This window comes from Halichoerus grypus, chromosome 5, assembly GCF_964656455.1.
Source record: "Halichoerus grypus chromosome 5, mHalGry1.hap1.1, whole genome shotgun sequence".
NCBI classification, from domain to species: domain Eukaryota; kingdom Metazoa; phylum Chordata; class Mammalia; order Carnivora; family Phocidae; genus Halichoerus; species Halichoerus grypus.
The window spans coordinates 87,899,049-87,913,297 of NC_135716.1; the positions used below are offsets into that span (position 1 = coordinate 87,899,049).

General features: G+C 50.4%; 1 protein-coding gene across 24 annotated transcripts in view; it reads right to left on the reverse strand.

The window, feature by feature from the left end:
* Positions 1–1,517: 1,517 nt before the first annotated feature.
* Positions 1,518–14,249, reverse strand: part of PDE4DIP (phosphodiesterase 4D interacting protein) — a 205,742-nt gene continuing 193,010 nt past the window's right edge. For 8 of the 24 annotated variants that reach the window (XM_078072541.1, XM_078072540.1, XM_078072545.1 and 5 more), the window contains 10 exons: positions 13,770–13,894; positions 10,539–10,763; positions 7,945–8,061; positions 7,151–7,377; positions 5,860–6,003; positions 4,673–4,811; positions 4,324–4,370; positions 4,023–4,049; positions 3,250–3,301; positions 1,518–2,526 (listed from right to left, as the gene is read on the reverse strand). In XM_078072541.1, the coding sequence (XP_077928667.1) occupies positions 1,772–2,526; positions 3,250–3,301; positions 4,023–4,049; positions 4,324–4,370; positions 4,673–4,811; positions 5,860–6,003; positions 7,151–7,377; positions 7,945–8,061; positions 10,539–10,763; positions 13,770–13,894 (1,858 nt within the window). In that variant the 3' untranslated portion in view covers positions 1,518–1,771. Of the gene's footprint in view, positions 2,583–3,249; positions 3,302–4,022; positions 4,050–4,323; positions 4,371–4,672; positions 4,812–5,859; positions 6,004–7,150; positions 7,378–7,944; positions 8,062–10,538; positions 10,764–13,769; positions 13,895–14,249 lie in introns of all 24 variants that reach the window. The other 16 variants (XM_036090086.2, XM_036090081.2, XM_036090094.2 and 13 more) reach the window with 7 other exon arrangements.

Consider the following 14,249-nt stretch of genomic DNA (forward strand, 5'->3'; position numbering starts at 1 on the left):
GGTAGGACATAACTTACAAAAAGGTGAATATTGGACAATCCTCCCATCAAAGGTACATTTTTGTTGCAATGAGTTCTCTTAAGGCACAGAGCTACTTTTCAACCTTTCACAAAGGGTGAAATAAAGAATGGGCTTTAGGGCTTTTCCCCAAAAGAGACTGGATCCTGAGCAGAGTGAGGTTTATATGACACCATATGCTGTTGCTTTCCTCAATGTTACATACCGAAAATGCATTTTGTAGCAGCAGTATCTGAGTTCTCCACTGATTACTGACTATCCCATCAGTGCGCACCAGCCCTGGTGGCACAGGGATGGAGGAGGAATTGCTGGGATGCTGGAATCACCACAGGGCAACATGGGCTTGCACTTGGTTTCTTTGTCTTTCTTTTTTTTTTTAAGATTTTATTTATTTATTTGACAGAGAGAGAGGGAGGCAGAGAGAGAGGGAGAAGCAGGCTCCCCGCTGAGCAGGACCCTGGGATCATTTCTGAGCCAAAGGCAGATGCTTAACCGACTGAGCCACCCGGGCGCCCAGCTAACTGACTTTCATCCATTCAGCTGATTGGGCCAGCGAGGTCCTCTCTATCGACGGCCGAAGGCCTTCGTGGAAACACTTGAACAACAGAGCGTGAGAGCGGATGGGCGGTCACTCCATCAACTGTAAAAGTAGGGGACAGCCCTACCTTGGGTGGGAGTCTTTTCTTGGGTCTTTTTGTTACTGGTGGTGGTGGTGATGGTTGTGAGGATCGTATTTGAGGGTTTTGTTGTTACTGTCCGTGGTTTTAACTCTGTCTAGGAAATAATTGTGGAGTGATAGTTTTATAGTAATTCTTGGAAAGCAAAAGGATGTCACTAAGGACTCTTCCCAAGGAATATTTGCAGATCTCTATGCCAACATTTATGGAAGGACTTATACACTTTTCAACTGAGGGTTATCAGTGAAAGTAAAACAACTGGGGGCACCTGGGTGGCTCAGTCATTAAGTGTCTGCCTTCGGCTCAGGTGATGGTCCCGGGGTCCTGGGATTGAGCCCCACATTGGTCTCCCTGCTCAGCAGGAAGTCTGCTTTTCCTTCTCCCTCTCCATGCCACTCCCCCTGCTTGTGCTCTCTGTCAGATAAATAAAATCTTTAAAGAAAACTATTTATACTTTTGGGTCAATGTTAGAGAACAACAGTTTTCAGCTGTGGTCTACAGCCCACCCGCATCAGAATCACCTGGGGTATTTATGTAAGAGATGCACATTCTGGGGCCCCACACCAACGAAATCTCTTGGGATTGGGACCAAGGAAGTGGCTTCTATGATCTCCACAGCTGATTCTAAGGCTCTCCAAATCTAAGAACCACTCTCTTCTATTTTTAGATTGGGGATTTTTACAAAATGACGAAGAAGGCAAAACTTCTTCCCTTAAACTTAGACTCCAAGCCTTAGACTATGACCTTCTTAGGGACAGTGTGCCTTTCCTACTCTTACACACTCAGCCTAGAGACTGGTGCTGAAATCAGAAACAGAGCAGGTGAGGAAAAACGTTTTATTTCTTTATACACATTTTCCTTTCGTAGCCACCAAAAAGACCGTGTTTCATTTCCTCTACCAGACCCTGTCCACCAGTTATGTTGCCCTCAACATATCGCTATAGCAACATATATAAATATCTATGGTACATTTATACACACGTGCACGCCTTCTAAAGCACTGTCAGGACACAGACTAGGCTTTCCCACAACTGGGGGCTTCTCAGGTGCCACTTCAAAATGATCACTGGTTTGTCTTACACACAACTTTCACTGGGCTTGGCCTGGCCACGAGTCCCAGTTCCCCAGAGAGGAGTTAGGGTGATGAAAGGGGACAGCATATTCAGAGCGAGGTGGCCACACTTCGGAGATCCTAAAAGAAGGGAACTAGGAGGTGCTAGGCTAAGCAGGAGATGGTGCGTGGGAAGCCAGTGCTTTGGCCATGTGCATTCAAAGCACTCAGGAGCAGTGGTGTAGACTGATGCGCAGCCTGACGGCGGCCCGGCTGAGCTGGCCCCGGGGAAGCGTGGATCTGGGAGTCGTGCTGGCTGAGCCCCACTGGCCCTCAGGGCACCGCTGTCACTCGTGGGCTGTGGAACGGGCCGAGGGCTCCCGTGTGGGGACCAGGTGTCACATCTGTAGGCAGCAGGGCCCTGTGTCCCCCGAGCGACCATCTGAGGACGGGCGCTGGAGCGAGAAGTGGCCGTTGCCAGTCCCCAGGCCAGTGCGGCGCTAAGAAGCAGTGTCACGAGCCCCTCTCCAGACCGAGTGTGTTTGCTCAGTGCGGGGCTGAGCAGCCCCTGGCCGATGGTGTCCCTTAGCCATAGGAGAGGCTGTCTGCGCTCCGCCCTCCTCCACCGGGCCAGCCTCTGACTCCTCCTGGACCCTCCAGCAGGTGCGGAGGAGTGGGGTCCAGGTCTCCTCAGCAGATTGGGATCTGCACTGAAGGGGGGCAGGCCCATCCTTCCGGCTGTTGGCAAGACCTCTGGCGGCTCCTCTTCTTGCGTGGCTCCTGGAAGGCAAGGGTCACACGACTGGGGTGCACGGCAGAGCCCTTAGGGACTTCACCTGGAGACAGAAACAGAACAAGGTGAGAGTCCAGGATCAGGGCCTGCTGGTGGCTCCCTGAGCTGCAGTGAGCACTGGGCGGTGGCAGAGCCCGGAGCTCAGAGAGAGCCTGACAGAAGGATGCGCCCGGGGGAAGGGGCGCGGTCCCGAGGTGCCACCAGGTGAGAGGGAAAGTTCCCCACCACCTCGGGCGGGTGATGGCCCTGCTCAGAGCCACTGCACACCAGGTGCCCAGATCCCACACTCCCTCCTCACAGGCCAGTTTGCTCCCCAGTTCACTTGGAGCAAAATGATGGCTTTTGTGACCTCCCGGGAACCGATGTGCTTAGTATGAAACATGCCCACATAGAAACAGCCTGTGGTAGGAAGGAGAGGATGTTGTGCAGCGAAGTCCCCTGTTAAGTTCATGTCCCACTTACTTAATGAGGAGAGGGAGGGGCCCCATCAGCAGGGAGCTCAGAAACCGCCCCCGCCCAACGTCTAGTGCCACCTCTTACAGATGAGGGGCGGCGGGCTCACCGACACTGAGGGGCCAGCCACAGGGCCAGTTAGTGACAAGCCTGGGATTAGAACCCAGGCCTCGGGCCCTTTCCATTGGTCTCTGGGAAGTGCAGAGGAAACTTCCGAACAAGGGAAAGCCAGTGGGTGTGTGGGACTATTGGGTTACCTTTGCTGGGGCAGGAATAAGGCTTTACAGAGGCCATCTTGTATGTGTTCTTCTAAACAGGCTCAGGAAAGAAAGGAATCATCAGAGAACAACAAAAGGGAATTCGCCCCCCAAAAAAGGAGGGTGAAGTCATGAAGTCATTTTCATACTGTGGGATCAACATTCTCTCAGGTTCCCTAAGGAACATTCCTAGGAATTGGCCCAATAGCTTACGGCAGAGCTTTAAAGTCCAAGTGAAGGGTTTAGTTTCTTTCTTTATTCTTTTTTAAGTAACCTCCATGCCTACCATGGAGCCCAACACAGGGCTTGAAGCCACAGCCATGAGGTAAGACCTGAGCCGAGATCAAGTCAGGTGCTCAACTGCCTGGCCACCCAGGTGCCTTACCTGGAGGTTTAGTTTCTGACTTACAAGCCATTGGCCACACTTCAGCTTACTTGCCAGGGAATGGGCTAGTATTTGACGTAAACGTACAGAGCAGCTGCTGTACACACAAAATGTTTCCCTTCAAGTGTCATTTTCATTTATTATCAAATTCTCTTTTAGGTCGAGAAGACCCAGTGGTTTTCTTTGGAAAAAGAAAGATCAAAACTGAATGGCTGTTCTCTGCCGATGGAGTGTGCAGTGGAGTCAACCGACTCGATGGCATCTGGGGTTTATTTTGTCGTGAAGTGAGAGGTGCTAGAGGAAACACTGAGCTGGCCCCAGGGCCCTTTCCTGGAAGCTAATTCAGAGGCCGACTCTCCATGTCCTCTGACCTTGGGAATCAACTCACTTGCTTTCCTGGGACTCCTGACTTGGCCTAAAGGAGGGAAGAAGTGGGGTGAGAAGAGAAGAGGGTGACAATGTGACAAGGAGAGGAGATGGCAGGGGACTGACGGGTGGGAGAGGTGATGGGGAGCGAAGCTACAAGGACACTTAGTGAGGACCTGAGTCCTAGGAGTGGACCGGAAATCCTCTCCGGGAAGGTCAGAGCGGGTCCGGGATCACTGCAGACTCTGAAGGTAGGTGGGGATTGATTTGGGATGGGTTGGGCCTGGGTTCTGTGGCTCCAGCGGGTGCAATAGTCTCCTTACCTCCAAATTAGTCCTTGCCTTCTTCAAAACATCATGTGTCCTGGTCACTGAAGCAACAAAACAGCACAACAGGCAGAAGTGACCAGCTGGGCCCATACTTGCCTGGTGTGTTCTAAAGGGTGTCTTTCTGGTCGCCCAGCTCAGGGTCTCCTGCTGCCCCCAGTGCCCCTCCCTCTGCATCCACAATTACTCATGGCACAGGAGGTTTGGGGACATTACCTCGGTCTGCACCCCCCCCACCCCCCCGCCCAGTCTCTCTGGTCACGGTCCATCTGCAGCACAAGTGGGGAGTCTGGAAGTCCCCCCACCCCCAATTTCCTCTCCCATCCCCAGGCTCGGGGGCACCCACACTGGCTGAAGATGAACTGCTCCATGCTCTCCTTCTGCTGGTTGGCGGTCTTCAGACGCTCCACTGTGCTCTGAAGGAGACTCTCCTGTTTGGACAGTTTGGTTCTCAGTTCCAGAAGTTCCCTTTTCATGGACTGTCCCTGGGGAAGGGAACCAGGCTTTCTGTCAATGGTCAGAAGGCCTAAAGCACCCCATGCTTTGTGGCTCCTGAAAATCAAAAGTGGCATTCCACAATCTTCTCAACGATTTCTGGACTGGAGTCCCTCCATGAAAGCCTCTAAAACCCTCCAGCTGAGGCCCGCTTAGAATGAGGCCATTAGGTCAGAACCCTGAGAACCTGGGAGCCCCCATGCCGATGGACACAGGCCTCCATCCCCGTTTTTGAGGAGAACTGACCCCAGGACAGCCCCAGGACCCCCCAGTGGTGGTACAAGAGCACACACTTAGCGCTGACACCAGTTCTAGTGCCCTGGCATCTCGGAGAAGCCTTGCTGGTTGGGAATGTTATGCCTGGGGAGACAGTCTGCGATTTTGTAAATCTTTGGACCAACTTCAAGATGGCAAAACACCCTCTCCCTCGGAACTGGCATTGTTTGGGCCCATAAGGTGTCCGTGACTTTAATCTGGCCTTAGAATCCTGGGGAGGGCGGCGGGGGGTTAAATTGAGAAACCTTCCTGTCCAGGCTCCCACTACCCAGAGTCCAGGCCTCGAGGCTGAGGGCACCTGGCGGGTGGGGAGGCTGACTGTCCCAGGCCTGGCCCAGAGATGTGGAGGGGCCTGTATATTGGAATGGCGCAGTGGGTGGCTCAAGGAGGCTGGTCATCTCATTCTGTGGGGGTGGCACGGCGAAAGGAGTTGTCGACATTTTCACAGGTCCCTAAATTTTTCAGCTCAGCTAAGTTCCAAAAGTGTAAGAACCTGAACATTCCTGGTCGCCGGGGTTCTCATGCGTCTGCCCTCTACCTATTCTGTCCTTCCCTCTTTGCTGGGGGGTGGGGGGTGGAGAAGGGATGTCATCAGAGCTGCACTGCCAGCCACCACCACGGATGACAGGTCTTCCCCGGGGACGCGCCCCTAAGGCCCCTCAGTCCCAACTCAGCTGTTCAGCTCCTGACCTTTAGGACTTGCGGAACTAAGGAGGCAGAATGACATTTGGGGCAAAAGCGGTGAAGGAGGCCGCCACTCACCGTGCTGCCAGACAGGGCAGGGCCGGGGGAGCTGGGCAGGGCCGCTCGCCAGAACATGGTGAGGAGGGAGGCCGACTCCTCCAGCATGTGCTGCAGGGCCTGGGCGCTGCTTCCAAGTTCATGGATGCCTTCTCTGCCTGGCACCTGGGGAGAGGGGATGTAGCCCTGGGCACCACCAAGGCTGAGAGAGCGCTCTCTCCCGCTCCCCCTTCCTCCAGCACAGGGCTCAGGTTTCCTTCGTGAGGGAGGCACAGGCACGGGCCTGCTTGACCCTGTGAAACCCTTTTCTAACCTGGAAGCCCAGAATCTCCACCTTAGCAGTGACCTCCAACTTGCAAGAATCACTAGATTCCGGCTTCTGTCATACTCTCTGTAAGCTTCTAGTCCTGCTCCGTGCTCTCGGGTCTAAGGTCCCTGATTTTTGCCCTGGCACCCCCGTGCACATCTCTAAATCATACCTTTTGCTTCAGATGGGCTGAACTATTTGTAGCTCCAAGGACTGAAATGCCATTCCCTTTACCTGGAATGCTACCCTCCATCACCCAGAAAGCCTGTGTATCCCCCTAGTGGTTCCTCTAGGAGCCTGTGACTTTCCTTGCCTGGCACAATGACCCCTTCTGTGTTCATGCCCTCACAAATCAGAGGATGGCTTCTGATACTGAGCCCAGGCCGCCTGTTGTCCTTATTTACTTGGATGTTTGGCCTTCTCTCTGGGTTGGGGGCTCCTGGGGACAGGGCTGTCCCTGCATGTCCATGCGTCTCCAGTGGCTCAGACAGCATGGCAGCCGGTACCTGTTCTCTGAACAGGGAAGTACTCTGAGAAGGCACACTGCCCGTTTCCCTCCCCTGCTCAGTCTGCACAGAGAAATCCCGTGGCTGCCAGGCCTCTCACCCCTTCTACAACATGTGGCCCATTTGGACGCAGATCTTGAATTTCCAGCCACCTGATTAAGTGGTTTTACTCTGCCCACAGATGACCATGTGCCAGGGTGACTGGACCAGATAATAAGCGAACAAAGGGTGCTCAGTAGAGCACCACACATAAGCCAATACTCAGCAAATGTCCTACAGATGAGGATGACAATGCTCCTCAAGCTCTTCTGTGTTTCTGAGAGGAAAAATCAGTCAGAGCAGAGTTTATAGTGAAAATGGGAGATGGAGAAGAAAGGCCTGGCTGGGCGTAAGCAGAAGATGTAGCCTCAGCTGTGGGAGATGTGCAGTGGGAGAAGGAGCTAAGATCAGGAGAAAGGGCACAAGGAAAAGGAGCACCTAAGATCTACAATGTGATTACCTCTGTGCCCTGAGTTTCAAGGCCTGGGAAGGTGCAGGCTGATCTCACAAGAGCTGCTATCTTTTTGACCAGCAGCCTGCCCTCCCCTATCTGCTGTCGTAGAGCACTGTAGTCATCAACGTGGCCAATGACATGGCGGCCATGTTTATTGGCAAAAGAACCATCAGTAGCTTCGCCCTCCAGCTTGGGAGGATTCTTCATTACTGCAGAAGCATCCAAATCCAGCTCTGAAAAACAAAACCAGAACAACATAGAATCCACAGTGATAAGCATATCCTCAGTCCAGTCCATTCTAAAATAGACATCAAATAGTGAAAGAGGCTAGGAACAGGAAAGGCACTCTGGGAAAGTACAAGCGAGGTATGAAGTCCATAGATTTCTGGGTTCTATGTTTTTATAATCTTTCTTACATCATCTCATAATGATAAAATGGCCAGGAGGCAAATTTTATCCTTATTGACAAATGAAATATCCAGGACAAATATGATTTTAACAGAAAGTTTTTAATTTCCGGTGAAGAAGACACAGACAAATTAAGCTGGACACAGAGAGCACTTTCAAGGAGGGAGAGAGCACTGTAAAATGAAGTACAACAGAGCAATAGGAAAAACCACAGGAGGAAGAATAATGGCAAAAAAGGTGGCCATAGAAGGTGGAATGAGTAGGGCTGAAGACCTTGGGACCTGGGGAGAAAAATCTCTACAATCAGATAATGTGTCCATTAGTAACCAAAAGTTACTTGCATTGGTAATTTTACATCGTCAGTCCCTGAATCCTTCAGTTGCCATATTTACCATTTGTCTTATTGAAGATGGCGGTCTCTGAGCCAGGAGCAGCGGGAGAAGGGCTAGGGAACACGAGCACTGGAGAATTCATGCCAACATCTCGTACTGGAGGGGAAGCAATGGAGTCTAGGGCGTAAAGACAAAAACAGTTTTCAGGAACCCTGGAACGCACTGCTCACCAAGCCCATGCACAGCCTAGTCTTCACCAGCAGAGATCTAAGGCAGTGTGGTTTGTCTCTTACACCGTCGTCACTCCCAGACCATGATTGTAAGCAACAGCAAACACATCCCTTAGTTTGGAACAAGAACATGTTCCTTTAATGGAAGCATGTTCCATGAGAAGAAACTTCTGGTCTGAAAAATTATTAGGTGCATTTTTCTAACCTGCGTTTTGAATATAATTATGTGTGCAATTTCTAATACACTGCCTTGTAACTAAGTATAAATATGCACACCTATGATGTGGAGAACAAAGGCAAAAGGAGATGTAGATAAAGTTAAATGTCCTTACAACCTGCAGCCCAGGGACAAATACTTGAGGCGGGCAGAGTAAGACGTTACTTCAGGAACTCCCAACTGTCTTAATGACCTACTAGAGGGAAAAACAGTCTTAGCTTGACAATAGCCAGGCCTCCAGTATCCCATGAGTCTTCTTTAGCATATTAAAGTCCTTTTGGAAACTTCCCTTTGCCTCTACCTCCCCCAACTCCAAAGTGTATAACCAACGGCTCCTCACAACCCCAGCGCAGCTCTTCTGCCCATGGGTCCTGTCCCCGTGCTATAATAAAAACACCTTTTTGCACCAAAAATGTCTTAAGAATTCTTTCTTGGCCATCAGCTCTGAGCCCCAATATTTCCACATCCCATATGCGTAGTATATGTGTCAAAAATACTGAATCAAAGGATGAATGGACTTGTGGGCGATTAAACTAGCACTCCAATCACCGTTCTGATGAGTTAGCGCTGGAAAAAATGGAGTAGGATGAGAAGGTGTGGAGGGCAAGAGACACCCTCCTGGAGACCAGGCAGCAATCCTACAGCGGAAGAACTGGAAAAGAGAGAGGACAGGGACAATCCTGCTCAGGAGGTGCCTTAGAACCAGCTCTCCAGCTCAGGCGTCTGGGGCGAGTGAGCGGCAGGAGCAGTGGTGGAGTTGCTGGGGCTGAGTCCTGGCTGGGGTCGTGGGGGCGCCGGGTAGGAGGGCAGAGTGAGGGGTCATAACAACACTACAACCATCACGGCAGCCCGGGTGGAGCCAGGCAGTTTCTACGGGCCACAGTCCGCGTGACACCTTCTTATCTAATGGCCACAACACAGGATCTTGGAAGCGTCAACTTCATTTGACAAGTGAGGTCATTGTCTAATCAGTGAAAGTCTCGCAGGACCAGGGGGGGAAAGCTAAGGATTAACATGCCCCAGGAAAAGCAGGCAGGAAGGTGTTTGAAAGCTCAGCTTTAGATAATCCCAAGCAGAAATGGCTTCTGTTGAAATATAATCGAAAACAGGGCCCTGGAGGTGAGAGGAGCTGGTGAATTAAAAAAAGAAGAGAAAAGGGGTGCCTGGGTGATTCAGTTGTTAAGCATCTGCCTTCTGCTTAGGTCATGATCCCGGGGTCCTCGGATCGAGCCCCGTATCGGGCTCCCTGCTCAGCGGGAAGCCTGCTTCTCTCTCTCTCACTCCTCCTGCTTGTGTTCCCTCTCTCGCTTTGTCTCTCTCTGTCAAATAAATAAATAAAATCTTAAAAAAAAAAAAAAAGAAGAAGAGAAAGAAGAGGAAGTTGATCTGAGTGTGTCAAGATTGGGGGGCTGTATTAACATTCAGATTGAAGCTAGGCAAAGGGGGCTGGCTGAAGGACTTTGACAAGAGGGAGAGAGCAGGCAAGCAGGAGAGGGGATGACAGCCTCCCGGACAGGAACAGTTTCCACTCAGCTGAGTTCCCCTCCCATCAGGGAATGGGGATCTGGAAGGCCAGCTACACCGAGACAGAGCATAGTGAGGAGGAAGGACGGGGGCTGGAAACCAAAACATCTGGTTAGAATCCTGGGTCGGGTCTTAGCTGCTGCCAACCTTGGTGTGAGGGTTAACATCTCAATGCCAAAGTTTTCCCACACTGAAATACTGAGAGTAAACCCTCCCTTACCTCTCGGATGAAAGACTTTGAAAAATTGTTTGAAAACGCGTGGTAAATTTTAAAGCACTCCACAAATACAAGAAAGAGATACTAACATACACAGCTGTTACCTGTGGAGCAATCCTTATCGTGTCAGGCACTTGTAAATTATTCCACTTAATGCTCCAAATGGCCATACAACATATATATGATTATTATCCTCATCTTGAAGATGAGGAAGGTAAGGCTTAAGTACCTGACTTCAAACACCTTGCCCAAGGCAAGCAACCTGCACGTGCAAACTCAGAGTCTGGAGCCCTAGCGAGCTGTGACCCTCAATCCCTCCCCCTCGCCCGAGGCTGGACACTGAAACGCCTCCGATTTCACCCTGACCCTAAGGAGTGTGGAAGAGGGAAGCCGGTCCCTTCCACCACAGACGTCCTGGCCCCCGCCCCCCTGGCTACAGCCGTCCCGGTCCCCTTGTCCTTCCCACCTTGGAAGAGCAGTTGCTTGTTTCCAGGGTCCTCCTGGTTGGCGGAGGAGTGGCTGAGGCTGGCTTTGCCCCCCTCGCTGTCCAACTGCTGCTCCAGCTGCTGTCGCAGACAGTTGTTCACCTGGATGCTTCGTTCCAGCTGCCCTCGCAAAGCTCGGATCTCTGCCACCAGCTGGCTCAAGTCACTGCTCGAAGGGACCTGGTGCCCAGCATCCCAGGTGGAAGCTGAAAGAAGAGAGAGGAGGGGTCTGGTCTGGTGGCTGGGATCTAAGCTTTTCCAAGTATTTGTCAGAACACTCCTCTGGGACATTCCTTTTGGCTCGGGACCCCGCTGTCCTCTCAGGGTCCCAGGCAACACATCTGGGATGGAGCTGCCCCTTTGCCCGTGTGGGGCCTGGCACGCACTGAGTGAGATATACTGCACACGGGAATTTCCCTGAGGCTCCCGTGACCCACCTGCGTCTGGAGAGCCTTGGATGAGCAGGTGGGGTCAAGGCCTATTATTACTCCACTTCCACAGGAACCCTAGTCCTACAGGCCGGGGAGTGGGGTCTTCCGAGATAGGGGGTCAGCACTGCGCTAGAGAAGGGCAGGGGATGAGGGAGAAGGAGAGTTGATGCCTCCATGCTCAGGAGTCACTGCGGAGAGGAGGAGGAGGCCGCCAGGGGAGGAGAGGAGGCACCAGGCCTTTGGCAGCATGTAGGAATGGGAGTCCCCGCTAGAGGCCGGGGGTCACAACTCACTGAACTGTTCTACTTCGCCATGTTTTGTTTTGTTTTTTACCTCCATTTGCCACACGCAGTCTGTTTCTTCATACCGGGGATGAAGAGAGCTAAGCAATATTTTACAAGACCACATATCTTATCTGAAACCTTGAAGCCAAATATATTTCAAAAAGTCAGATTTGTTTTGGTGTGTAGGAAGGCAATGGGATCCATATACCATCTATCATGTAGCGCGTGCACAGGGTTGCATCTGAGCCACAGGCCTTTAGTCAAATACATTCATATTTCTGTGATGAGCTGGGTGAACATTATCACTGACTGGGGAAGTAAAGACTGTGAATACCCTTTTGGTCAGTTCAGATAGGTTTTGTGACCAAATGAGTATATGAAAGAGATATCACAGAATTCATGGTTCTCACAGGATTATAGAATTAAGGATAAGAAACTATGGGGCTTTAGTGGTAGTAGCTTTGAAATGACTCCTAAAACACCTATAAGAAGGGAGAAAGGCATGAAAGAAGATGTAGTCAGGATGAAGTGGTTTCTAGATACTAACCCCAAAGCTCCATGAAGCTCCTTCCTATCTTTCTTTCCCTACATCCAAATTCTCACAAAGTTTTGCTTATTTTTAAAAAATGTTGTCCATCTATCCATTCCTCTTTATCTTCCCAATAGCACCTTATATCAGACTCTCCTCACATAAATGCCCTATAACCGCCCCCATTCAGTGGGTTTCCCTGATTCCAATGTCTCCTGACTCCAGCATGTCCCACCAGTCCTACCGTCTGAGAGTTCTGTTCCCATCAAGTACCTATTTTGCTTGGAAAAACATACTCATTTTCCATGGCCTGCTATGTAGAATGTAAACTTTCATCGTACTTTCTAGGTCCTCTATATACTGGTAGCTGTCTCATCAACTGACCTGACTTCTCACACTCCCTGATACAAAGCTCTCCCACAGGCAGGTTGGACCCGACGCTCCCATGAGCGCACATAAGCTCTTCTCTCAGCCTGCGGTGTGCCTGATACTTCTTCAAGTTCTGGTTCACCTTCTCATCAGCAAATTAGGAAATCCAATCAGGTTTTATGAAAATGCAAATTTGGCTGAATATTGAAAATTCCATATTGCCTAAGGAATTTTTAAACATAAAATAAAAAAAAAATTAGAATTGAAAGGCTTAGAGAGCCAACATCCCATCCAAAGCAAGAGCTGTTATGGGATCCTTGACAAGTCATCCCTTTCTATTTAAAGGGGGCTTGGATGGGAAGCTTATTCCTTCACAAACTAGAAGGCTCTAGGGGTAGGAAGGCATAAATTATGTAAGTCCAAATTCCACTGCCCTTCATCCTTTGACTCTTGTTCAGCCCTCTAAAGGGACACCAAACACATCAGCTCTTTTTCACCTGATAGCTCTTCAAATATTTAAAGCCAGTTCTCATCACCTTGTGATCTTTTCCAGGCCTAAAATTGGTTAGTTTCTCTGACAGCTCGAGATTTCTGGTCTCCCGGCATGGTGGCCCCTGTCTTCACTATGTTCCCTGGTTTGCCAATGTCCCTTTTACAAGATGGTGCCCCACAATCTAACAATATTTCTGACATGGTCTCTTCATATGGACACCACTCTTACCCTACTGCGGTCTCAGGTTGAATTGGCTTTTGTAGCAACCTTTGCCTACAAGTTCCTTGTCCCAGTGGGTTTCTAACTAACTCCCCATCCTCAAGCTCACGAATGGCTAGAGAGCCAGGCCTCCCCATCCTGTACCTCTACCACTGATATTTTTAATCAAACTCAAGGTTTTTTGGTTTTTCTTTTTTTATCTTTTCTAAATTTCATCATATTGACATCAGTCCTCTGTTCTAGCCTGGCTGGAGTTATTAACTTGATGTTTAGAATACCCTCTCCCATTTGTACAACAATGGGGAAATAGAAGAAGATTCTCCTCCAACATTAGATCAGTATTTTAGCAGGTGGCAAAAGTTCTCAATAAAAACGGTTTAAAATTTAAATCCAGGCTTGACATGTAGACCCTAATAGAGGTACTTCTGTAAATGTTTTGCATCTTTTCATTCTCTCCCTGGGGAACGGGTCGGGGTGGGGGCAGGCTGCCCGCTGTACTGGCTGCATGGGTGGTCAATCTGTATTAGTCACTATATTCAAGACCTTCTCACATGATGGTGCCATCAGGACAGTTCTTTGAATTAAAAAAAAAAAATCACTGTATAAGCTGGACTCTGATCCACTTTTCTCTGGCCATCTAGGTAGGCAGAGTTGGACTCTTGTGGCCTACTTTTAAGGATGTCTCAGCTGGATCTTGCTCATGTCACCAACCCCTGGGCTTTGCGCATGGGAGAACCCCTCTGTTCCCATTGGCAGCCCCAGACCTGGCTGGGAGTTTCCGAGGCAGAACTCTTTCCAGAGCTCTACAACTCCCAGGGTAAAGACCTCACCGGGATCCTAAGCAAGGGCAGGGAGCTCATGGGGGAGGGGGGACGGGAGGCACATACCTTTCAGCCCCTTCTTGGAATTGCCATAAAGCGCCTCGTAGATCTGTAGCTCCGACTGGAGGGACTGGAAGAGCTGCTGTTTATCTTCACACTGTTGCTGCAGGAGGGCCAGCTTATGCTGCAGCCTGCAGGGGGGAAGCAAGGCCCTCTGAGCGGCCAGCGCCCCTCGGCCGCTCCAGGCAACCTGCTGTCAGCCCGCCTTTGCATCACGGTGTTTTAGCCCGAGATGTCAACCCAGGGGCCGTGAAGACCGTTCCTTTTATTTTACAGATGTAGAAACAAGCTCTGAGAGGTGAAGTAACTTTGCTTAAAGTCATGCCATTAGCTACGTTAGCTGGGAGCAGACACACAGCTCCGTATTCTTACTGCCCCTACAGTGTTCTTTTCATGGTGACTGGCAGTTACAGGGTTTATGCCGGGGATGCTCATGACGGCTGGTGAGGATGCTTCCTCCATTACGGTGAGACTAATATCCTTAAA